The sequence below is a fragment of the Puma concolor genome, chromosome C2 (assembly GCF_028749965.1).
Source record: "Puma concolor isolate L17-30 chromosome C2, mPumCon1.1.hap2, whole genome shotgun sequence".
NCBI lineage: Eukaryota > Metazoa > Chordata > Mammalia > Carnivora > Felidae > Puma > Puma concolor.
In genome coordinates this window covers 76,423,827-76,448,700 of record NC_141675.1, presented here as the reverse complement: position 1 = coordinate 76,448,700, position 24,874 = coordinate 76,423,827, and the positions used below count along the sequence as shown (strand labels likewise).

General features: G+C 50.8%; 2 protein-coding genes across 5 annotated transcripts; both read right to left on the bottom strand.

The window, feature by feature from the left end:
- Positions 1-61: 61 nt before the first annotated feature.
- VWA5B2 (von Willebrand factor A domain containing 5B2) lies at positions 62-11,159 on the bottom strand. 4 transcript variants are annotated; one of them, XM_086674867.1, is made up of 19 exons: positions 11,021-11,159; positions 10,765-10,935; positions 8,642-8,873; positions 8,317-8,474; positions 7,657-7,788; positions 7,316-7,440; positions 6,765-6,920; positions 6,240-6,350; positions 5,953-6,161; positions 5,751-5,862; positions 5,060-5,245; positions 3,919-4,090; positions 3,512-3,828; positions 2,831-3,020; positions 2,378-2,731; positions 1,451-1,588; positions 1,280-1,360; positions 977-1,200; positions 62-890 (listed from the first exon to the last, which is right to left on the bottom strand). In XM_086674867.1, the coding sequence occupies exons 1-19, from the start codon at positions 11,157-11,159 to the stop codon at positions 342-344; spliced, it is 3,756 nt and encodes a 1,251-aa protein (XP_086530993.1). In that variant the 3' UTR covers positions 62-341. The 4 variants fall into 4 exon arrangements, with proteins under 4 accessions (XP_086530993.1, XP_086530994.1, XP_086530995.1 ...); XM_086674868.1 differs by having other exon boundaries at positions 3,512-3,825; XM_086674869.1 differs by having other exon boundaries at positions 8,654-8,873.
- A 64-nt stretch (positions 11,160-11,223) lies between these two features.
- On the bottom strand, positions 11,224-12,862 carry LOC147577328 (uncharacterized). Its single transcript, XM_086676338.1, has 3 exons — positions 12,832-12,862; positions 11,569-12,406; positions 11,224-11,409 (listed from the first exon to the last, which is right to left on the bottom strand). The coding sequence occupies exons 1-3, from the start codon at positions 12,860-12,862 to the stop codon at positions 11,256-11,258; spliced, it is 1,023 nt and encodes a 340-aa protein (XP_086532464.1). The 3' UTR covers positions 11,224-11,255.
- Between the last annotated feature and the right edge of the window lie 12,012 nt (positions 12,863-24,874).

The following is a 24,874-nucleotide window of genomic DNA, read 5'->3' as shown; positions in this document are numbered from 1 at the left end:
TGGAGGTGCCTACACCAAGCCGTGAGGGGCATGCACACTGCAGATGAAGAACTCACTTGGGCAGTCTTAAGAGGCACTTTATTGCATAGGGTGTGGGGACTGTGGCTCTCTACCCTTCCACCGCACTGCACAGAGCTCAGAGGGGAAGAGGCATGGGATGGGAGGAGTGGGAGAGAGCACAGGCAGGCACTTTCTGTGAGGGCAGGGGGGTTCTGGGAAGGGGATGAGAAGCAGTAGGGGTCAGGTGGATACCGGCCTGCCCCTCCCAGTACCGAGAAGCCGGCCCCGGTGGCAGTGACTTGAGTGTGTTGGGCAGCGCCAGCCAGAGCAGTGGGCAGCCCTCACATGTTTGCGGGGCTGTAGCACAGCAGGTGTAGCTGCAGGTTCTGGTCCCAGTGGCGCAGCAGCAGGAAGAGACCCCGGGCTGCAGCTTTGAGGGCAGCTAGGTCAAGGCCATCAGGTAGGTGCTGGGCCCGTAGCCAACAGTCAGCTTTAGCTGCTGCCAGTTCCCACTCGCTGAAGGCAGCAGCGCAGCGGTGCTCCAGCCAGGCGAGCGCCACGGCGGTGGCCCAGGTCCGGCCCCGCAGGTCCGCACCTCCGGGCCCTTCTGCGCCCTCTGAGGCCTCAGTGTCTGAACCCCGTCCGCTGTCCACCTGGCCTGGACCCTCAGAGCCTGAGCTGGGGGACGGGCTGCAGGAGGCCGTGGCACTGTCACCCTGGCCAACACCAGGCCCCAGAAGTGCCCAGGGAGAGGAGGCCGAGGTGGGGCTGAGGCTGGCGCGGTGCGCAGCAAAGGGCGAAGCGCGGCACAGGCGCTCCCGAGGGATGTGTACTGCTGCACAGAAGGGTGCGTCTAGGCGGAAGGAGCCAGGTGCCTCCTGCAGCCGCACCTGAGGAGAGAGGAGGTGGGGGGAGAAGTGAGCTGAGACAGTGCCCTGGCCCTGGCAGCACCACCCTCCACCTCCCGAGTCCTCACCAAGGGCAAGTAGTCGTGGTCGCTGCCTTTACTGTTGCTGTCGCCAGCCTGGCCCCGGTTGGTGCTGCAGAGTCTGTGGCTGTCAGAGCCTCTGGCCCTCCCACCGCCCAGGCTGAGCCTAGAGGGAGGCTGGGGGGGCAGGCTATGAGGACTTCTGGTGACTGACTTGGAGTTGCCATTTTGGTCTGGGTTCCAGCCACCTACCACAGAGCCTCCCTGAAGTCCTGCAATGGAGCCGGTCAGTGCCAGTGGTAGTCCCTAAGCCTCGTAGCTCCCTGCCCTTGCCCCAACTTTGAGTGTTACCTTTAGCGTGGACAGCTGTAGGCAGAGGAGTTGCATCTAGTTGGCCTTGAGAGGCAGAAGTGCTTGGGGGCTCAGCTAGCTCTGTAAGGGCATAGGAGATGGGGGTAAACCAGGAGGGGGGCCAGCGAAGTGAGGGCCAGCACCTGAGAGGTCACCCAGGAGGGACTCTACCTGAGCTCCGCACCTGCAGGGCTGAGGGTAGGACCTCCCTGGTGGTAGCATCCACAGCTACGGGGCAGGTGAAGCAGGAAGGGGCAGAGCTGACCTTGCTCGTCTGAAGGGCTCGGAGCCAGGACCTCCGGGCATGGCCTGTGAAAGCAAGGAGCTGGATGCTGAACGGGAGCAGCTGCACTTCCCCCAGCCCCCTCCTACAGGGGGCTTTAGAGAAAAATCCCAGTGTTTCCCCATTGCTTCTCCCTCTGTCCACTTTTGAACAGAGTAGAGTTCCTTCTTGGGGCCAGGTCAGACTCCCCAACTTTGGCAAGTGGTTAGGCTGAACCCTCAGCTCCTAGCAGGACTGGACCCTCCGGCCACCCAGAAATTGAACATTCTGTACAGCACCCAAAGGAAGCACTGACTGTGGTGCCTTTCCTGTCCACTCATTCAGCACTGCCCAATAGAACTTCCTGCAGTGAAGGTAGGGTTCTAGATCTGCGTGATCCAGTATGGCAGCCACTAGTCACATGAGAGTGTTAAGCACTTGAAGTGTGGCTAGTGCAACTGAAAAACTGAAATTTTAACTATTTGATGTTAATATTCTTCCTGAATGGCAGATTTGTTTTTATGTTATGGGCACTGTGAGTCATTAACAAGATCACATTTCGCTCTGTGCTGGCTGCTAGGAAGCTTGCCAATTTGGGGACCCATGCTCACAAGGGCACAGAACGTCATCGAGTGCATCTTTAATATAATCTGATTCTCCACTTTCTTTTATTATTCCATTACCCTGTTTATTATTATTATTTTTGAGGTGAGTGGGCCACCTCAAATTGTGAACAAGATGAGGTATATAGTGACCAGACACATAGACCTATACCTCTGTCACTCGCTGCCCCATACAGGCTCCTTGGGTCCTGCCCAGGCCCACCAGCAACTCACCTTGGTCAGCCATGGCCTCAGCCCCTCCACGGAGAGCCAGCTGCTCATTGTCCCGGACCACGGAGGCTGCTGTCAGCCGATGGAGTGCTTGGTCCCAAGCACTTTCTCTTTGAGGGGGTGACGGAGGCAGTGAGCCATCACTAGGTCCCCATAGTGTCTCTAGCCCAACACCCACCTCCCAGCACATAGGCTGCTCCCCACACAGGGCTCGGATCACCACGTGGCAGCGTGGAGCCTGAGGAGGCAGTTCCACTGCTGGAGAGGCTGATTCCCCATTGTGGGGCATAGCTGTGAATAAGAAGGGGGGTTCCATCAGCATGTCCCAGTCCATGGGGGCCGGGGAGAGTAGATTTCCTGGAGAGAGACAGCAATGAAGGCAGGGGAGGGGTGGTACCCTCTGCCCTACTCAGGACCTCCTTGGTGTCAGAACCCAGCTCCCCATCCAACCCTTACCTGAGTCATCCAGGCCCTGTCCCAGCTGCTGCCCTGACTCAGGGCCTGGCCCATCTGGTGCTATGCCCAGAGAGGGGTGGCGGGGACGGCCAGGGACTGGGTTCACCTGGCCTGGGGGAGATGAGAGGCTCCGGCCAGCCAGAGCTGCTCTGCGTCGACGACCCAGCACCTCAGCACTCAAGGCCCCAGGCTGCACATAAGAAGTGTGGTCCACTGGTCAAGGAATGCAGAGCTCCTGGCCATCACACATGCATGGCCACGTACCCCTTTGTCTGAAACTGTGGATGGCTGCTCGCCACCCTTAGGAGCAAGGCCAAACTCAAGGCCTCCGGCCCCCTTCCCAGTGCCATCTCCCTCCATGCCTGATTTCTCACTTGAGGTTGTTTGTCTCTGTTTTTGTTCATGTCTTCTTCCTCTTTGCCTGGCTAACTTCTACTTATTCTTCCAGACGTGACTCTTGCTTTCCTGACTCCCTCAAACAGTGTTAGCCATCTTGATTCTGACTCTCCCCATAATACTATGTCCCTGTGTTCACCACTGTATGTCACATGGTATCATTGTAGATTTACCCATGTATCTCTTCAGCTGGACTTAATAGTAACCACGGCACAATTTATGGCATATAGCAATGGTCAATGAATGTTTGCTGGGTACATAGAATGGAGGTGGACTGACTCTCACCTTGACTGGAGCCATTGGGGGTAGAGGCAGGGGGCAGGAGTGGGAGCCTGCAGGTTCTCCCCAGGCCAGGCTGCGGCAGCCCTGCTGAGAAGGGGGATGCAGGGGAGCAGTGCCCTCAGGGGAGCCAGGGCCCTGGGAACCAGGGGACTCGCTGCTGCCTGTGGAGGCTGGACCTGGCTCTGGGCTGGCAGAGCAGTGAGTGAGCACATACTGCTCCCGGATGTACGATGACTGGAAGATGCGGCGCCATATGGCTGTGTCAGAGGAGGGATTGGGTCCAGGGTCTGTGACTGGGTCTGTCAAAGCATCAGTACCTGCTGGGAGGCAAGAGAATGGATCCCAGCCGTGGCCCCTCCCATGGCCCACTCCTCCTCCAACACAGCCACACACTACACCCAGGTACTCACTCTGCTCTGAGTCCCCAGCAGCCCACGGGCTGGACAGCTCTGCTGACACAGTGCCCGTTCCTAACGGCTCCGAGGTGCCAGTGGGCTCAGTGCCAGGACTGGTGGCAGATGGTGCCTCCTCTGGGGATGGGAACACGGAGCCTCCCAAGCTCTGCCAGCCGGGTTCTTGGCCCTAGAGAGGGATAATCATTAGAGAAAAAAACCGACTGTAGTTATATGCTACCTCTTTCCAAACAGGATTTAAGATGTCTCACCACAAAAGGCAATAAAGTTAATAAACCAGAAATGAAAACCTAGTACTAAGGAAGGAAAAGTATACATGCTAACCATAAGGTTAATAGAGCTGCTGTGGCTGAGCTTCAGGCTTGGCCCTGAGCTTCCTGGCAGGCAGGCAAAAGGGCAAACACTCCATTATATTGCATCTTTAGTTCTTTTAGAGAAAGAAAGCTTTTCATAATAAAAATAACTATCATTTCAGGGTGCCTGGCTGGCTCAGTCAGTAGAGCATGTGACTCTTGATCTCAAGGCTGTGAGTTCAGCCCCACGTTGGGCGTGGAGCCTACTTTAGAGAACCAGCAACAACAATCATTTCTTGAACTCCTGCTATGTGTCAAGTATCCTTCCAAGAGAGTGCACGTTGTGACCTCTAATTACAACAACCCTATGACAAAAATCAGTATGACGAAATGGGCTCAGAGAGGTTAAGTGACTTGCCCAAAATCAAATGGTTAGAACATGCTAGAGGTGGGATCTGAGATTTCATCTAGACTATGCTCTGTCTGTTTCTGAATGTTACAGGAAATAATCCAGGTGGTTCTTTCCTTAGGGCACTGTGTGAAGAACCTAGAAAGTTTCAACAAAACCTTCACGGCAAATTCTAGAGCTGCTTTCCGTGGCTGTGTGCTTTAGCGACCTTTGGTAAAAGCCAAGGGCAACACTTTATGGGACAATTCAGTGGAAGACCTCATGAAGGGGGCAGACTACAGCCGCTTTGGGGTGCCCGGTGTGATCTCTGGGGAAGCCGAGAGTGCAGTGGAAGAGCTTGGCAGGGAGAGGCACCAGGAGTGGAAGAAGAGTTTTGAAGAGATGCAGGGACTTTAGATATCCCAGGTCTACCACCCGCACCCCAGCCCAGGCCTACCCCTGGGGCACGGGACCGGAAGCCATCCACCCTGAAGAGCGAGCAGTAACCGAGCAGCTGGTCCCCAGGGTAGAGTGCTGGGATCTCCCGGGGGGTCAGCAGTGCCTCCACCGCATCAGGCACAAACCAGTCCACAGAGATGTCACTCAAAGCAGGCTCCAGTGCCTTCCGGAGAGCCTGCACCAGCTGTAAGGAGTGGCCAGAAGGAAGACATGGGAGAGAGAGCTCACAGAGCAGGAGGCCCACAGAGCAGGAAGGCTACCCTTCCACTGATGCCATCTGCCCAGCCCTTAGGCTGAGGGGAGCAGGGTCAGGCTGGGGTCAAGGGAAGGATTGGGGGTAGGAACAAGCAAGGGTTTGGTCTGTCTCCTGGCCTGAGCCATGCCCTGTGGATGAGGCAAGATTCGTTGAGGATATGGCTCAGTACCAGGACAAAACAGAATGAGATTTGGGGGGTGGTCAGAGGTCATGGCCCCCACACCTTTGGCCTCCTGCAGCATGCTATAGCGTCACCAGCAGCTCCTCCCCTGATTGGCATCTCAAAGGAGGGGAGGAACTGGAATGGGGGAGGAGAAGTCCTGATCGAGGGTGCCAGGAGACCCCATGACTTGACTGGGTTCTGTTTCAGGCTCAGTGTAACTCAGGAGAAGGACTTCTAGGAGTAGGGAACAGGGCTCAGGCTCAAGCTCACCATGGGCTGCAGCCTCTCCCCAGGCCTTGGGAAGTAGGCCTGGCCCCTGCTGAGGGCAGACAGCCCCTGGAGCAGCTGGTGGCAGGCAGGCCCCAGCCCAAAGGAGAAGCACCTGATGAGGGAAGGGAAGCAGCTGTGACCTTCAGGAGCCCCTTGGGAGTGGGGGGTCAATCTTAGGCATCTAGTTCAGCCCACCCCATACCTGGCTGCCCCCCTGTGCCACCTCATGAGCTCCAGGGTTTGATGGGTAGCAGCGGCCACGGGCGAGGCAGCAGTCAGGAGGAAGAGCTGCCGAGGGCGGGCCTTGTGCTGGGGCTGCCCCATGGCCCAGTTCAGTGCAGCCAGCACATCTGGGGGACCACTCTCAGCCTGCAGGGTCTCAATGTTCTCACAGATCAGCTGCACAGTGTCCTGGAAAGAAAAGGCATGCTTTGGGCCGCGCCAGGCTGATATACTCTCACTGGGCCCCAATCCCTGGACCGTACTCACATCACTGCAAGGCCGGCTCTCTGGGAAGAGGGGCCGCACCGACGTGCCAAACATGGCCAGGTTGATGAGCGTTTGTGGTGGCAGTGACTTCACAGCCAAAACAATGGCATCCTGGGGAGGGCCAGGGAGGACAGCATGAAACAGGTCCTGTGGGCAGTGGTAGGGATTCCAGATTGCCCGCCTTTTCCATGCTGTGTGAAAATGAGGGGCTAGAAGTGGTGGTGTGGGAGAGGCCCTGCATGTCTGAGATTGACTATGAGGGAGACCTGGAGTGTGAGGGAGACTGAGTGTGTGAGAGACCCTGGTGGGGTATGGGAACCCTTGGTTTTGGGATTAGGTAACTTCATGTGCGAGAGAGGCTTTTGGAATCTGGGAGAGACACATGTACGTACAAGTAAGAGAGGGATGTGTATGTGTGTGTGTGTGTGTGTGTGTGTGTGTGTGTGTGTGTGTGTGAGTGCGTGCACGCGTGTATCTGTCTGTGAGAGGCTGCCCCCAGGCCCACCCACACCCTGCCCCACAGGCCTTGTGCGCTATGCTGCTGCCATCCAGCAGGAAGAGAAGCTCCCGTGTGGCTGTGCCTAGGTTTCCAGGCTTAGAGCTCAGGTCCGGGCAGAAGCTCAGCACCAGCACGGGGTTTAACAGGATGTCCTTGTGGAAACGTCGTTGCAGGAACCACACCTGATCATCGGAGCCCCAAGTCATCCTGTGCCCTGGTGCAAACTCTTGCCTGGGCTTGCAGCAGGACCGAGCCCTCGGGCCTTTTTCTATCTAATACACTCAGAGGGAACACCTTTTTATAGTCATTCGAATAAAGGCGAGGGCAGAGGCAGGTGGCTGTCCTCTGCCTATCAGTCCTAGCTTCCATCCTTTGAGACACACCCCAGGGAGACTTGTGTGGGCCCTCCTAGGACAATACTCATCAGCCCTCTGGGATGCTGCCCTCTTAGCAGCTACTAAGAGGTCCTGCTAAATGCCCCCCCCCCCCCCCACACAACTGCCCAACTGTTCCTCCTGCACAAATGCAGCCAGTAGTGAGAGGTCAGTGGCCAGGCCGGGACCCCATGCAGCCATACCTGCCGGTCCCCATCACTGTCCCTTCGCTGTAGCCTCTGGAAGTCCCGGCGGGCCCTCACCTGGGCCTCATATTCTGCTGAGCTCAGGCTGCCGGCCTCTAGCATCAGGTGTGGCTGGTGGGGCTCTAAGGAAAAAGGGGTATAGTTGTCAGGAAAGTCCCTGTCTCTGGACCTCAATTGTTCGGTCCCACTGTCCCAGGAGGACCCTGCAAGTCCAGCACGTCCCTCACAGATGGCTCAATCCACCTGGCTTGGGAGCCAGAAATCTATACTTGAAAAATGGTATCCAAGTGGTCCTGAAGTAGGTCAGAGCTGGCCCACTGTGTGTCCCAGTCTCTCACCACTGGGGTGCAGCAGGATCTCCAATGACCGGTCACAGTGGTGGCCCTCTGCTAATGTGACACAGATGGTGGCTGCGGAGCTGGCATGAGGTGGGGCATCTGCCCGCAGAGCATGAGAAGGGCTCTCCAGGCCTGAGGGAGGGAGAGGCAGGGAGAGATGATCACCCCACCCCAAGCCAGTACTAATGCACAAACATCACCTTCCCAGACAACAGTGGTATGGGCAAGGATCATGACTGATTCAGCTCAGCTCTTAGCGCCTAATCTAGAGGGCTGCATGGACAAGGGGAGGGATTTTGCCTGCTTTCATGAGCTGAGAGGTAGGTTCCCAGCTCTGTTTCTGGCTGATCAGTTATACAGCAGCCAGCTGATTTAGCATCCTCCCCCACCTCTTACACAAGAAAACTCCACTTCATCACTTGGACTGGTCTCAATTTAATCCCTTTCTTCCCACTGGTGAGTGGAGTGGGGTATAAATAAATGACACTGACGAACCTGGGGGGGGGGGGGTGTTGTGTAGAAGTGTCCAGGGGATGCTCCTACCAAAACTGGAGGTTCCTAAGACTTAGGTCCTTGTTTTCTTTTTTTTTCCTGTGTTCCTCCCAGTCCTGAGCCCTGAATTATTATTTCCTAGTCAGCTATGCTAGGAGGGGCACCCACCTGCTAGCAGGCATGGCCCAGTGACCAGCATCTCGAAGGAGAAGGTGTACGGGGCAGGGCAGCGGGCAGGGCCTGAGAACACATCCGGAGGGGCCGCTGGCTCCTCCCAGGCCAGCCCTTCCTCCTGAGGGCTGCCCACCCCGAAGCAGCTGGTAGGGCTGGAAGGGAGCGCGAGGAGGGTCACGGGCCCACCACCAAGGCCCCTAGCCCCTCTGGATGAATGGCCCAGCCCTTCCCCACCCTGTCCATCCCCCAGGGCACCCTACCAAAGCCCCCTCACCCGCACTAGACCCAGAGAAGCCGAGGGAGGGACGAAGAGAATCACCATAGGCCCAACCTGTCGTCACAGAGCCCCGGAGGCCTGGGGGGCCCCGGTGGGCCTGGTGAGGCCAGTGGGGTGAGCACAGAGGGCAGAGCCACGCGCAGCACCCCATCAGGCCTTGAGGGCAACTCCCGGCTGCTGCGCAGGGTCACTGTCATGGTGCCGGCCGCGTTGATGAGGCCTGTGGGCAGCACCAGTGTGGACCGGGCCTGGGCCAGATCCAACACAAGATGACCTATGATGAGTGAGAAAAGGGGTCAGAAGGGGCTGGAAGCGGAAGAGATGGGGGAAATAGGAAATGGGAGCAGTCACTGAGTCAGGGGAGCCTAGGCAAGGGGGACTTCACAAAGTTAGAAGGACACGGGGCTAATGTGTTGGTGATGCAGAATGGAGGCATGAGCCAAATGATGGTCAAAGCAGAGGTAGGATGATAGCAGAAGCATCTGGCTGTCATCAGGAAAAGGAGTAGTGACATCACTGCTATTAGAGAGCTGAGGAGAAGGGACATGTCCACACCACCCCCAAGATCCTAGGGGATCCATACCCTCTGCCCTTATTCCCCTGCCTGTCTCTGCCCATTCAACCCTTGGGTATCATCTTCCTCAGGACCCTCCCTGTGGACTGACATGTCCCATAGCCTGGGACCCAGTCTGCTCACAAATCCCTTGCTCATGAACAGTCAGGGGCTCCCCACTGCCCACGAGGAGTGGCTTCAGAATTTTCTACCCAAGAGGCGTTCAGTGGCTGTAATCTGCTTGGAAGCTGGCTAGAGGACTTAAAGCTGTACTGGTATGCAAAGCACACCATTTTACATCGCCCCTAGGTTCATCTGGGGACTGGTGGAATCATGGGGGTTGCTGCTACTAAAGGAAAAATGGCCACGTGTATGCAGTGGCAGTCAAGGCCTCACATGGTCTGGCTCCAGGCTACCTTTATAGCCCTACTTGGCTTCATCTCCCCACAATAATCATTTACACATTCTTTAGAGAAATGCCTGCAGAATAAATGAAGGGAAGAAAAAGATGGAAGGAAAGAAGACAGGGAGATAAGAAGGAAAAAAGGGGCTTCTATCCCAACTAGCTAAGGCTTGGGGACAGCCTGATACAGTGGAGAGAGCACAGGATCAGGTCTTGAGTGTGACTTCTAATTCTGCCCTTGGGTAACTCTTCTGTTTTAAGGAGCTTCCGTTTTCTCATCCATGAAATGGGGGTCATAATGTGTCTCAGAGACTGTGGTGAGAAATAAATGAGATAATGTAGGCATAGCATCTGACACATAAGAGGCTGTTGTATTATTTTCACACCTATAAAAGGAGGATAGAGAACAATAGTTGCATTACATACCTCTCTGGATTCAAATGAGGTGATACCAGTGACTGGACTTTGTGAACTGTAAATTGCTATAAACACGAAGTGTTTTATTTAATTTACCATCACTGTGTACAATCTACTTCCAAACCTTTGCTTATACCATCGCCCCTACTGGAGTGCCTTTTCCCTCCTCTCCACTTCACCAGACATACTCTTCCTTTTGGTCACATGCTGGCTCCATTTCCTTCTGGAACATTCCTGGGGCCTCAGCCCACAGCTCACTCTGGCCTCTCACTGTCTGCTGGACTTAAACCAACTCTCAACACCACTGGATTCTGTCTTTCTTACGGGGATGGCAAATCCCATGTGCAGGAATCAAATGAATGTCCAAATAAACAAATGAAAGGATGAAGTGCAAACCACAAAACCTAGCACAGGGATGGGCTTCCACTCCTCACCCAGCAATCATTGAGCCTCCTTACGCCACATTCTGTGCGAGATGCTGGGGCTTAGAGATGTCCAAAGAAAACCCAGTCCCAGGCTCGGGAGCTAATGCTCCAGCTCGGGAGACAGACGTGTGGACCGCCTGCTGCGTCTGTCTCCCAGGCCGCGAACCTCGCGTCAGGCCTGGGTCACATTGCCCCTGCACCTGGTGCAAGTAAGGTGCCTAGTCCACGACTGTTGAATAAAGCCATGAATCAATGAATGAAAAAATCAGCGGCTGGAGGGGGAGCGGGGAGGGACGGGACGCAGAGCGGGTGCAGGAATCAGAGCGGGGCTGACTTTCGGGGCGAGGCGACGGCGCCCTGCACTCACCCTGCGCGCAGCGGCGGGGCGTGGAGGCCCCCAACCCGGGGCCCAGCGCGCGGCAGCAAGCGGCCTGTGAGCGTCGCCTGCTCTGCAGCTGGAACGAGACGCGCCGTCCCGCCGCCTCCGCCTCGAAGCCTGAGACCACTTCGGCCTCCGCCAACGGGTACACAAACACGCCTGCGGCGGGGGCAGGGGGCACAGGTGACGTCGGACCTCGCCCGGCCCCCTGTCCCCGCCACCCCGAGCCCCGCCCAGGCCTCACCGTCCACCGGCTGCGGCTGCGGGTTGTGGTAGGTGAGCCGGGCCCGCAGGCTGAGGCAGGGGCCGTTGGCGCAGGCCCGGACCCAGGAGTCAGTCAGGGGCAGCGGCGTCCAGCTGGAGGGGCAGTACAGGCCGGGCATGGCGCCCCTGGGGGAGGGGGCTCGATGAAGGGGTCCGCAGGGTGGGGTCACGGGCGCCAGACCCCGCCCTCCTGAAAGCCGCCGGGAAAATCGAACTCAGGCGCTGGGACGCCGGGCAGCGAGGAGCGCGGCGGGGCTGAGCCGGGGGCTCCCGCCCGGCGGACAGGTGGCGAGGGGAGGGAAGAGGGGGATCGCGTGATGGGCATCCTCGCGGGTTACCTGGGAAGCCGGGGCGGAGCGCGGCTCCGGGCTGCTCCGGGAGCCGGGGAGCGGAGGGTTAATGATTAACTGGCACTCCAAGCGCCCAGCACTCCCGCCGCCGGCTCCTCCGGGGACGGAGGGTAGGAATGGGGGAGGGGGTCACAGCTGTTCCACCACCCGCTCCCAGGCCTCGCCGCCGCCCCCGTACCTGCCGGCCCCCCGGGGCTCCCCGCGGCTGCCAGCTGTCGGAAGTGGCGCGGGCGGCGAGATAGAAGCAGCTCTGGGTGAGGAGCAAGGGTTTAAAGGGCCAGCATCCTCCTGGGTGTCCCCAGCCCAGCGAGGGACAGCAGGGGCGGGGTGGGAGGGGGAGCAGAAGGACCGTAGTCTTTCCCTCTCCAGCGCCTCACCTGACCGGAGCGCTGAGAGGGGCTGCAGGCCGGAGTGGAGGGGGTTGGGTGGGAAGAACGAGACAGGGAAGCGACAGGAGGGGGTCTTTAGGATGCAAGACCGGGAGAGGTGTCCGGGCAGGGGGATTGCTCGGAATCCGTCTAGGGCACCCACCTCTCCCCACCCTGGCAGAACTGATCCTAGAGTGGGCGGCCCCACAGCCGAGCTGTCGGGATGCAGCAGGCAGGGTCTAGGGGTCGTCCCCCTCCCCGCGGGCAGCCCCAGCCTCACGGTCGCGTCCTCTGCGGAGTTCTGGGCGCCACAACTGGACCACGGTGGGTAGGTCCGCCTCCGCGCTTCGGGCCGCACGCAGTCCAGGCACCCTGCGCGGCACCCGCTCCAGACTCCCGCTGCGGCCGATCTGAGTCCGCGCAGGGGCGTCGGCTCTGCGGGTGCTGGTCCCGCCCCCGCTCGGGAAGGCCGCCCCTTCAGCCCGCCCCGGCCCCGCCTGCCGCTGCGGCGGGGCTGCTGCTGGCCCCTCCGCCCCCGCTTCGGGCGCCGTGCCGCCTCCGCGCAAACCCCGGCCGCACCAGCTAGACCGGGCACCGCAGTGCGGGGACCGTGTCCCCGCCGCCGCACAGGCCCCGGTAGATGAGGGACTCAGGCCTACAAGGCCCCACCCTTTCTGTCCTTCAGGAAGTGAAACGTTCTGCAAGTGCAGCAGAGGGCTCAGTCTGCACCCCCCCCCCCCGGAACTGCAGCGACCCCAGCTATTCCAGTATCACCCCACTTCCCGCCCTGGCTAGGCTTTTCGTCAGTGCAGTGACCGTCTCTCATCACTGCAGCGAACCCAGTGCTTCATCACTGCAGGACCCCTCCCCCCGCCCCCCAAAGCCAGCCCTTTTTCTTTGCAAAGTGCTCTTTCATCTGTGCAGAAATCTGCCCCCATCCCTGCAGCTATCTTCTGCTTGCCTGATCACTTCAGTGACCACTCACTCCAAGTAGGGGTCCCCCAACACTGCAGCGAGTTCCGCCCACCCCCAAGCAGCCAACATTCCCATCGCTGCAGTACTATCTTTCCCACCTTTCCTGCGGATGCGGAGAGTAGGCAACATCAGCCCCTCAGGCTTATAACTTCCTACGACCTTCAGCTGCCCACAGTCTTGGAAATGAGGCCTTCCAGCCTGTAGCGGCTTCCCTTGGCTTGAGACTGCCCCATCGTAACAGTGACTCCCCTCACCTCACCCCCATCACTGCAGCACCTGCAGGAGAAAATATCCCTGAGTATAAACAGGTCCCTTGTTATTGGCAGAACTTTCATGCGGCTTGACAGTGTTATGGTGCAAAAGATTAGGGAAGTCTGTAAAACCTCCCCCAGGATTCCTGAGGGAGAGTCTGGGAGCTCTGGGGACGTAATCATGTTTGGGAGTCACCCATGCAAGCTTTCTTGCAGAGGTCACACTCAGACTCTGCAAAAAGAGCTTTGAGGAGAACTGGGGGTGGTGAGGGGGTGGAAGTGGGCTTTCAAGACAGACTTAGGGTTCTTGCCCCTCCCCATTTACTCCATCCTTCTGATTCCTGTCACTATCATCATACTGACCCCACCCAGGAGGATCCCTTGCCTCCTTGAGCACTTGAGCCCTCAACCCCAACCCTTTCTCTTGCTCAAACCACTTAGTGTGGTAGAGATAGCTTGGCCTTTTCCCAGGGAACTTCAAGGGTGAAAATTCACAAGGACAATACAGGAAGCATAGACAAAATTGCAATGAAAGATCCAGCTTACAGGGAGCTCCAGCTGAGTCCCAAACTTGTTCCTTCCACACCATCTGAACTATAGTTCCATTGATTCCTCCCTTCCCTTCCCTGCTGAACCTGCCCCCTGACTCATTCTGAGTTAGGATCCCTCTTACAGGCTTAGGAGAGAAACAGTGGATGGTGAGTGGGCTGATTTTCCCTCCAGGGGACCCAGGTCTCCAGCCAGGACCAGCCTGGCCCTGAGGTCTCCATGGAAATCCAGGCAGTGGCCACCTCCCCATTGGTGTTTTTGTGCAAATGGACCAAGAGCTACATGTGATCTGCAGGCCAAACATGAAGCTGCAGAGAGTAGTCATTAGGGAGACTTAAATATACAAAAAAAGGAAAAAGAGGTCCTTGTTTTAGGTTCTGAGGAGGTCTTAGATGTAAGACAGTCTCCCAGGAAGTGGTCCCTGTCAAAGATTAGACAACACATTGGTGGAAGCCAAGCTTTGCTGAGAAGCTGGACCAGCCCTGAGATCCTGCTGGAAAGCTGTCTTAGTTGAGGCAAGCTCATCAAGAAGGCAAGAGGGGTAAAGCATCCTGCAGGATAGGGCAGGACATTGAAGGCTGCCGGGAATCCCTGAGGAGGCGGATCTGTAGGGGTAGTAAGAGGGTCTCTGAGGCCCAGCTGGGAGGTGCTTTGGTAGTGGGGCTGCAGTATGACAGGCAGCTGAGGACAGGAAAGGACAGCACATTCCTGGAGGGCCCCAGAACCAGGTTTCAGGAGGTGGAGGAGGTCCTTGGCAGAGCTAAGGAATGGCACAGAGCTTGAGTGGTCTGCCATGTGCAAGGCATAGGGGAAGGAGTAGAGGAAAGAGAACTCAAAAGGCATAGCCTCTGCCTTGAAAGGCTCCCACTTAGTGAAAAAGGCAAATACACAGTTACCGTAGATCAAGATGAGTGCTGCGTTAGAGAGATGTCCTGGATATTGTAAAGCTTTTGACAAGAAGCTTTTAGGAGAGGCACCTAACTTGGTGGTGGTGGTGGGTGGGTTGCCATTTAAGTCAAGTCCTAAGCAGGAGTTAAGCAGTGAAGGAGAAAATATTTCAGGCGGAGGAATCAGCTCATTGAAAGGTGAAAGAGCCATGGGGTGCCTGGGTGGCTCAGTCAGTTAAGCATCCTATTTCAGCTCAGGTCATGATTTCATGGTTCCTGGGTTTGAGCCCCACATCGGTCTCTGTGCTGGCAGCTCAGAGCCTGGAGCCTGCTTCGGATTCTGTGTCTCCCTCTCTCTCTGCCTCTCCCTGGCTTCTCTCTCTCTCTCTCTCTCTCTCTCTCTCTCTCTCTCTCTCAAAAATGAATAAACATTATGGGGCGCCTGGGTGGCGCAGTCGGTTAAGCGTCCGACTTCAGCCAGGTCACGATCTTGCGGTCCGTGAGTTCGAGCCCCGCGTCAGGCTCTGGGCTGATGGCTCGGAGCCTGGAGCCTGTTTCCGATTCTGTGTCTCCCTCTCTCTCTGCCCCTCCCCCGTTCACGTTCTGTCTCTCTCTGTCCCAAAAATAAATAAACGTTGAAAAAAAAATTAAAAAAAAATGAATAAACATTAAAAAAAAATTAAAAGGTGAAAGAGCCAGAGGGACTAAGTATAAATAGGTAAGTAATTGTTTTTTCTCTTAGTTAAGATTCATCAGTCACTTACGGTAGGCCATGCACTGCACTGAGCATGGGTTCCCTCCTTTAATGATCGAAACAGCCCAAGCGATAGGTATTATTGTTATCTTACAGATGAGAAATCCCAAGATGGGACAGGGTAAGTAACTTGCTCATCATAAGCTAGTAAAGTGGTAGAGCCAGGTTGTTGAACTCAGATGGTCTGGTCTCAGAACCCTTGTTTTTAAACTACTACAATAGACAATATGGTTTTCTTGATGTTTATTTCTTGATTTATTTCTCTTTAATTTTCCCTAAATCTCTTTTTTTTCAGTTTTTTTTAATTGACACACAACATTGCGTTTGTTTTAGGTATATAACATAATGATTAGATATATATTGCAAAATGATTACCACACTGAGTTTAGTTAACATCCATTTAGATTCCCTATATCTCTTAATACCCTTCCTTTTGAAAAATACTCATCAGTCTTGGCTGAACTAAAAGAAAAAAAAGGGGGGGAACCAGAAGAGAAAGGGTGTGTCCCAGTGTCATGGCAGGAAAGCCTAGTGCCAAGCCAGTGGGCAGAAGGGGGAGCTGGTGGGACCCAGGCAGGGAATGAGATGGGAAAGGGTAGTTGAAACTAGAGCCCATGTTCTCCTCACGAGCCTGTGAGAGCCCCTGGGAGTGACTCCCTCATCCTACCACAGGGCCTGGAACACAGCAGGTGCCCAATAAGTGTTGGCTGACTCAAGAGCAGTGATGATGTGAGGAAAACCACTGGCTGTTAGTCAAATTGACCCTATTTTTAAATCTGTGTGGGGCAGGAAGCTGGGCCATTGAGGTCCCTGCTCACCTTGGCCACCACCAAGCTGGCCTGCAGGGTGCTGTTTTTCCTCTGATCTGGCCTAAAAGGGAGGATTCAAACTCACCCTTCAGCTCAGGCTAACACTGCCCAGGTTGGAGCTGGAACATGTCAACAACTTTACCAAGGGTGGTGGTGATAGAAGGTGAGGACAGGGTGAACCCAAAGAGAAATGGCCTCAGAAAATGACACTCAGCCAGGTCAACCTGTTGCAAAGCACAGCTCAGTTGTCTTCTGCTTGTGGGCTGCCTCCCTGCCCTTGGGGACAGTGGTCTTATTTCCCCAAGCCTCAGAAGCATCTACACTCTCAGATTCGAGCTCTGGAAGGGTTAGGTTTAGAGAAACAGAAGACTTTTGCCTCCTTTCTGTTGCAAGCTTGATTCCTCAAATTGCAGCCTCAATTTGAAGCCCAAACTAAAAGATGGCTTAGTTCACAAATTAATTCATCCATTTATTCACTCAATAAATATTTCTTGTTGCAGCCTACTATGTGCTAGAGCTGATGCTATAGCAGGAAACAAGATAGTGGTGGATCCCACCCCTCATGAAAGACATCAAACAAATTACACAATTAATCGTTAAACTTCTTACTTGGACATAACTTCAAAACTTGTACAAAAATTGCAATAGATTTTTTTTCCTGAACTGTTTGAAAATAGGTGTATACGCTGTGCTTCTTTACCCCTAAATACTCCAATGTGTCTGTAGAACAAGGACACTCTTCCATAACCACAGAATAGTTGTCAAATTCAGGAAACTCAACTTTGAAACAATGCTACTAAACTACAGCCATATCCCAATTTCATGGATTGTTGCAAAAATGTTCTTCATAGATATTCTCCACCCCTATCCAATCCAGGATCACACATTGCATTTAGTTGATCGTTCTGTTTATAGCCTTCTTTTTCAAAAATTAGTTTCCCTTTCTTATCGTTTTTTACAATACTGACTTGTTAAAAAGAGTACTAGTCAGTTGTTTTGTAGAATGTCCCTCAGTTTGGGTTTGTCTGTTGTTTTCTCGTGGTTAGATTCAGAGTATTTACTTTTTATTTATTATTTTACTTTTTAAAGTTTATTTATTTTGGGAAAGAGAGAGAGTGCAAGTGGGGGAGGGGCAGAGAGAGAGGGAGCGAGAGAATCCCAAGCAGGCTCTGCACTGTCAGTGCAGAGCCCGATGTGGAGCTTGAACTCACGAACTGTGAGAGCATGACCTGAGCCAAAATCAAGAGTCGGATGCTGGGGCGCCTGGGTGGCGCAGTCGGTTAAGTGGCCGACTTCAGCCAGGTCATGATCTCGCGGTCTGTGATTTCAAGCCCCGCGTCAGGCTCTGGGCTGATGGCTCAGAGCCTGGAGCCTGTTTCCGATTCTGTGTCTCCCTCTCTCTCTGCCCCTCCCCCGTTCATGCTCTGTCTCTCTCTGTCCCAAAAATAAATAAACGTTGAAAAAAAAAAAGAGTCGGATGCTTAACCGACTGAGCCACCCAGGCACTCCCAGAATATTTATTTTTGCCAGAAATACTACAAGGTGATGTGGTGCCCTTCTCACTATATCACATCAGGATGTGCATATCAGTTTAGCATAATACACTCTAGTTCCACCCATGTTGTTGCAAATGGCAACATTTCATTCTTTTTGATCATCGAGTAACATTCCATTATACACACACGCGCACACACACACACACACACACACACACACACACCACATCTTCTTTATCCATCAGTCGATGGATATTTGGGCTCTTTCCATACTTTGACTATTGTTGATAGCGCTGCTATAAACATTGGGGTGCATGTGTCCCTTCGAAACAGCACACCTGTATCCCTTGGATAAATAAGTAGTAGTGCAATTGCTGGGTCACAGGGTAGTTCTACTTTTAATTTTTTGAGGAACCTCCCTGTTTTCCAGAGTGGCTGCACCAGTTTGCATTCCCACCTGCAGTGCAAAAGGTTCCCCTTTCTCCACATCTTGGCCAACATCTGTTATTTCCTGAGTTAATTTTAGCCATTCTGCCAGGTGTGAGGTGGTACCTCAGTGTGGTTCTGATTTGTATTTCTCTGATGGTAAGTGATGTTGAACATCTTTTCATGTGTCTGTTAGCCATGATGAACATAGGGGAAGGGAAGGAAAAATAAGATAAAAACAGAGAGGGAGGCAAACCACAAGAGACTCTCAAATACAGGGGTGCATGGGTGGCTCACTCGGTTAAGCTGGGACTTGGCTCAGGCCATGATCTTGCAGTTCATGGGTTTGAGCCCCACATCCGGCTTCGTGCTGACAGTGTGGAGCCTGCTTGGGATTCTCTGTCTCCCTCTCTCTGCCCCTCCCCCATTTGTGTGCATGTGCACGTTCCCTCTCTCTCTGTCTCAAATAAATAAAACTTAAAAAAAGAGAGAGAGGGGTGCCTGGGTGGCTCAGTAGGTTAAGTGTCTGACTTTGGGTCAGGTAATGATCTCACTCACAGTCCATGAGTTCGAGCTTCGCATAGGGCTCTGTGACGACAGCTCAGAGCCTGAAACCTGCTTCTGATTCTGTCTCCCTCTCTCTCTGCCCCTCCCCCGCTCATGCTCTGTCTCTCTCTCTCTTTCAAAAATAAAATAAAAACATTAGAGAGAGAGAGAGACACTTAAATACAGAGAACAAACAGGGCTGCTGGAAGGGAGGTGGGTGGAGGTATGGGCTAAATGGGTGATGGGCATTAAGGAAGGCACTTGTTGGGATGTGCACTGGGTGTTATACGTAAGTGAATCACTGGGTTCTACTCCTGAAACTAATACTACACTGTATGTTAACTAACTTGAATAAATAAATTTTTTACAAAGGATGTGCGTATCAGTTACCTTTACCGGTGATATTAACTTTGATCATTTGCTTAATTGGTGTATTAGGGTTTTCCAGAGAAGGAAAACCAAGAGGAGATATATCTATATCTTCTATAATGTATGTATATTTACATTTATATGACTTATTTATTATAACAAATTAGTTCACCCAATTTTGGAGGCAAGAAAGTTCAAATTTGCCCCGAGGGCTGGCAGACTGGAGACCCAGGAGAGCTGATGGTGCAGATGAAGTCTGAAGGCAGTCTGCTGGAGAATCCCCTCTTGCTGGAGAGGCTGGTCTTTTTGTTAAATTCAAGCTTTTGGATGAGGCTCACTCATGTTATGAAAGGCAGTCGAGTTACTTACAGTTCACCAATTTAAATATTAATCACATCAAAAATCATCTCCAAGTTGACACATGAAATGGTCACAAGTATTAATGTTCCAATTAATATTTTATGTCAGTTTTATTGAGGTATAATTTACATACAATAAAATTCATTTTTATTGTGGTAAAGTACGTATAAATAAAATTTACCATTAGTGATATTTCCTACATTCACAATGTTGTGCCTCCATCACTGCTATCTAGTTCCAGAACATTTTTTATCACTCCAAAAGGAAACCCCATACCCATCAGTCACTTTCCATTTCTGCCTCCTCTCTGTCCCCGGAAACTACTAATGTGCTTTCTGCTCTCTAGACTTACCTATTCTGGATATTCCATATAAATATTTATTTATTTTTTAACATTTATTTATTATTTTTGAGAGACAGAGACAGAGCAGGAGTGGGAAAGGGGCAGAGAGAGAGAGGGAGAGAGCTCTATGAGCTGTCAGTACAGAGCCTGATGTAGGGCTTGAACCCATGAGCCGTGAGATCATGACCTGAGCTGAAGTCACTTAACCAATTGAGCCACCCAGGCACCCCGATATTCCATATAAATAGAATCATATAATACATCGCCTTTGTGTCTGACTTCTTTCACTTAACATAATATTTCCAAGGTTCACCTATGCTGTAGCATGCATCGATCAGTCCTTCATTCCTGTTTATGGCTGAATAATATTCCGTTGTAATGATATTCATGTTTTATTCATCCAATCCTCAGTTGATGGACACTTGGGTCTTTTCCAACTTTCGGCTATTGTGAACAGAGCTGCTACAAACCTTTGTGTACAAGTTTTTGTTTGAACACCTGTTTTCTATTTTCAGTTCTTCTGGGTACATACCCAGAAGTGGATTTGCTGAGTCATATGGTAATTCCATGTTTAATTTATTGAGATTTTTCATACCAGCTGAATAATTTTGCATTCCTACCAGCAATGTACAAAGTTTCCAGTTTCTCCACATCCTTGCCAACGCAAATCAAAACCTCAATTTATTGTGGGTTTTTTTTTTTTTTTTGCTTTGTTGTTGTTGTTTGTTTGTTTGTTTAAATAGGCTTCTCCAGCGTGGAGCCCACTGTAGGGCTTGAACTCACAACCCCAAGATTAAGACCACCTAAGCTAAGATCAAGAGTCGAATGCTTAACTAACTAAACCATCTAGGCACCCCTTCTTGTTTTTTCCTTTTTATGGATCATGTTTTCGGTATTATGTTAAGAACTCTTCACCAAGCCCTTGATCCCAAAGATTTTCTCCTATGCTAGCTTGTAAACATTGTATAGTTTTGCAGTTTTACATTTTATTTATTTTTTAATTCTTTGTTTGGGTGTGTATTTATTTTAATGATTATTTACTTTGAGAGAGACAATGTGTGCGTAAGCAGGGAAAGGGCAGAGGGAGAGGAAGAGAGAGAATCCCAAGCAGGCTCTGCATTGTCATCACAGAGCCCAACATGGGGCTCAATCTCACAGAACCATGAGATCATGAGCTGAGCCAAAATCAAGAGTCAGACGCATAACCAACTGAGCCACCCAGGTGCCCCCAGTTATACATTTTAATCTTTGATCCATTTGAAATAACTTTTTATAAGGTATAAGGTTTAAGTCAAGATTTTAATTTTCATTTTTGGCCTATGGATATCCAATTGCTTCTGCTTGTTAAAAAGGCTGTCTTTCCCCTGTTGAATTACTTTTGTATCTTTGTCAAAAATCAGTTGGCTCTACTTGTGTGGAGCTAATTCTGAGTTCTCTGTTCTGCTTCATTAGCCTATATGGCTGTCCCTCTAATGATACCAGTCTTGATTTTTCTAGATATATAATAAGTCATGAAATTGTGTTGACTGATTCCTCCCACTTTATTCTTATTTTCAAAGTTCTTTTAGTTATCCCAGCTCCTTTGCTTTTCCATCTAAATTTTAGAATAATCTTATCTGTATCTACAAAAAATCTTGCTGGGATATTGAGAAGAATTGCATTAAACCTGTATATCTTTGTGGGGAGAATTAACATCTTTACTATATTGACTCTCCCAATCCCAAACACAGTACGTTTCTTGATTTGTTTAGATCTCATTTATTTATAGATTTTAAAACTATAATCATGATAATGGCTGCAAGAAAGTACATGCTTCTGTACAATTGTCATGATAAGGGAACTTGACCTTATCCTCGGGGAAGGGTCAAAGATAGCTACTCTGAACATTGACACTTGAAGCAGTAAGAATTAGCTAGATAAAGAGGATGGAGGGAAGGTTCCCAGAAGGAGGTACAGTGTGTGCAGAGGCCATGAGTTGGGAGAAAGCTTGGAGCCTTACAGGGAATAAAAGAAAGTTTGTGTAGTCGGTAACCTGAATGCATGCAGGGAGTGAAGCAAGAGTCTGGAGAGGTCAGTAGTAACTGGGTTGGTTATTCAGAACCTTGTTAAGGATCTTCAAATTTGCTTGAAAACTAGTGGAAAGCCATCAGAGGGTTTTAATCAGGGAATGATGAGATCACACAGGGTTTATTTCAACTTAATCATTTAATTTTTTGTATCTTTACTTTTTAAAATTGTGGTAAAATATACGTAACATAAAATTTACCTTCATAACCATTTTTTAAAGGAAAGTATTTTTTAAGTTTATTTTTATTTATTTTGAGAGAGAGACAGAGAGCAAGCAGGGGAGGGGCAGAGAGAGAGGGAGACAGAATCCCAAGCAGGCTCCACACTGTCAGCGAGTCGCCTGGTAAGTGAGGAGCCCAAGTGGGGGCTCGAACTCACACTGTGAGATCATGACCTGAGCCGAAGTTGGACGTTTAACCAACTGAGCCACCAGGCACCTCTAAATATAAAAGTTTTGTAGTAGAAAAGTTTTTTATTCAACTGAAACCACAAGTGGAGAAAAAAATAAAATTCAGTACATGGAACACATAACACAAGAAGGCAGAACGAAGTCATAAAATAACAAAAAATTATAAATCTGTTAAACATTAAAAGATAAGGACTCTCAAAAACAAAAAAGACTCTCAAATTGAATAAAGAACAAAACCCAACAACATGTCTTTGAAAGATAAACATAAAAGTTGAAAATGAAAGGGTGAGGGGGTGCCTGGGTGGCTCAGTCGGTTGAGCATCCGACCTGGGCTCAGGTCATGATCTCATGGTTTGTGAGTTTGAGCGTGGAATCGGGCTCTGTATTGACAGCTCAGAGCCTGGAGCCCGCTTCGGATTCTGTGTCTTTCTTTGTCTCAGTCCCTCCCCTGCTCACACTCTGTCTCTCCCTCTCTCAAAAAATAAATTTAAGGGGCGCCTGGGTGGCGCAGTCGGTTAAGCGTCCGACTTCAGCCAGGTCACGATCTCGCGGTCCGTGAGTTCGAGCCCCGCGTCAGGCTCTGGGCTGATGGCTCGGAGCCTGGAGCCTGTTTCCGATTCTGTGTCTCCCTCTCTCTCTGCCCCTCCCCCGTTCATGCTTTGTCTCTCTCTGTCCCAAAAATAAATAAAAAACGTTGAAAAAAAAATTAAAAAAAAAATAAATTTAAAAAAATGAAAGAAAGAAAGAAAGAAAAGAAAGAAAAGAAAGAAAGAAAGGGAACGGGTGGGGATACCAGGCGGCTGCTCAGTTGGAAGCAGAAGCGCACAACTCTTGATCTCAGGGTCTGAGCTCCAGCACCATGTTGGCGGTAAGGATTACTAAAAATAAATAAATAAATAAACTTTGGAAGTGAAAAGATGAAAAAAGGTATAGCAGGAAAATATAACCTAAGGAAAGCTGGAGTACCAATTTTTTTTTTTTTTTAGTTTATTTTTGAGAGAGAGAGAGAACGAGCAAGGGAGGGGCAGAGAGAGAGAGAGAGCGACACACACAGAATCCAAAGCAGGCTCCAGCCTCTGAGCTGTCAGCACAGTGGACTACCAATTTTAATATCTGACCAGTAGAATTTAAATTTTAAAACATTTATAAGGAACAAGGAAGGACACGGTATACTTATTTAAAAAAAAAACAATAGAACAGCAAAATATATCTCTCGCAAATATATACGAATATGAATATGAATCTCAAAATATACTGAACAATAGCTGGTTAACCAGCAAGAAAAAAACATATAACAGAGATTTTACAACATTCTCCTTATAAACTGATAGATTTAAAAATAGAAAGGAGGGGCGCCTGGGTGGCTCAGTCAGTTAAGCGTCCGACTTCGTTCAGGTCATGATCTCGTGGTTTGTGAGTTCTAACCCTGCGGTCGGGCTCTGTGCTGACAGCTCAGAGCCTGGAGCCTGCTTCAGATTCTGTGTCTCCTTCTCTCTCTGCCCCTCCCCTGCTCATGCTCTGTCTCTCTCTGTCTCTCAATAATAAGTAAGTGTTAAAAAAAATAAAAAAATAAAAAGGAGGAAGGACTATAAAAGATCTAAAATATATATAATAAGTTTAGAGATATTTATTTATTTAACAAATACTAGATCACATTTAGTATTTGTCAGGAATGATTCTAACACTTTACAAATATTAGCTTGTTTAATCCTTACAACAATTCTAAAAGGTAGATAGTATTGTTATTATTCCCATTTATTAAGGAATCTGTGGCATGGAAATTAAATAAAGTTTGTCTGAGTTTATACTTTCATTAACCTATAGAGCAAGATTTAAAACTTGGCAGTCTGACTCCAAAGCCTATGCTCTGAACCATCATGTTCTGCTTCAGGGAACCCTCTCTTCATGTACATTCAAAAGATTTACAAATACAGGTCATGTATTAGGTCACAAAGGAAGACCAAAATTCATTCCAATGAATGGAATATCATGTTTCCTAACCACAATGCACTACAACTAAAAACAATACAAGAATAACCTTAAAAATACCATAAATAGAGGCGTCTGGGTGGTTCAGTTGGTTGAGCATCCAACTCTTGGTTTCAGCTCAGGTCATGATCTTATGGTTTATGAGTTCAGGACCCTAGTCGGGCTTGGCACTGACAGCACAGAGCCTGCTTGGGATTCTCTTTCCCTCTCTCTCTGCCCCATCCCCGTTCATGCTCTCTCTCACTCAAAATAAATAAACTTTTAAAATAGTTAAATAAATAATTTAAAATTTTTTTCATTTTTATTTTTTTTAACGTTTTATTTATTTTTGAGACAGAGAGAGACAGAGCATGAACGGGGGAGGGGCAGAGAGAGAGGGAGACACAGAATCCGAAGCAGGCTCCAGGCTCTGAGCCATCTGCCCAGAGCCCGACGTGGGGCTCGAACTCACGGACCGCGAGATCGTGACCTGAGCCGAAGTCGGACGCTTAACAGACTGAGCCACCCAGGCGCCCCTCATTTTTATTTTTGAGAGAGACAGAGTGTGAGCAGGGGAGGGGCAGAGAGAGAGATAGACACAGAATCTGAAGCAGGCTCCAGGCTCTGAGCTGTCAGCACGGAACCCAACGTGGGGCTTGAACCCACGAACCGCGAGATCATGACCTGAGCTGAAGTTGAACACTTAACTGAGTCACCCAGGCGCCTCTTAAATAAATAATTTTAAAAATACCATAAGTAACCACTACACACCTTTTAGAATGGATAAAACCCCCATGCTGACAATTCCATATTATGCAGCCATAAAAAAGGGTAAGGTCTTGCCCTCTGTGACAATACGAATGGACCTAGCAGCTATTATGCCAAGTGAAATAAACCAGACTGAGAA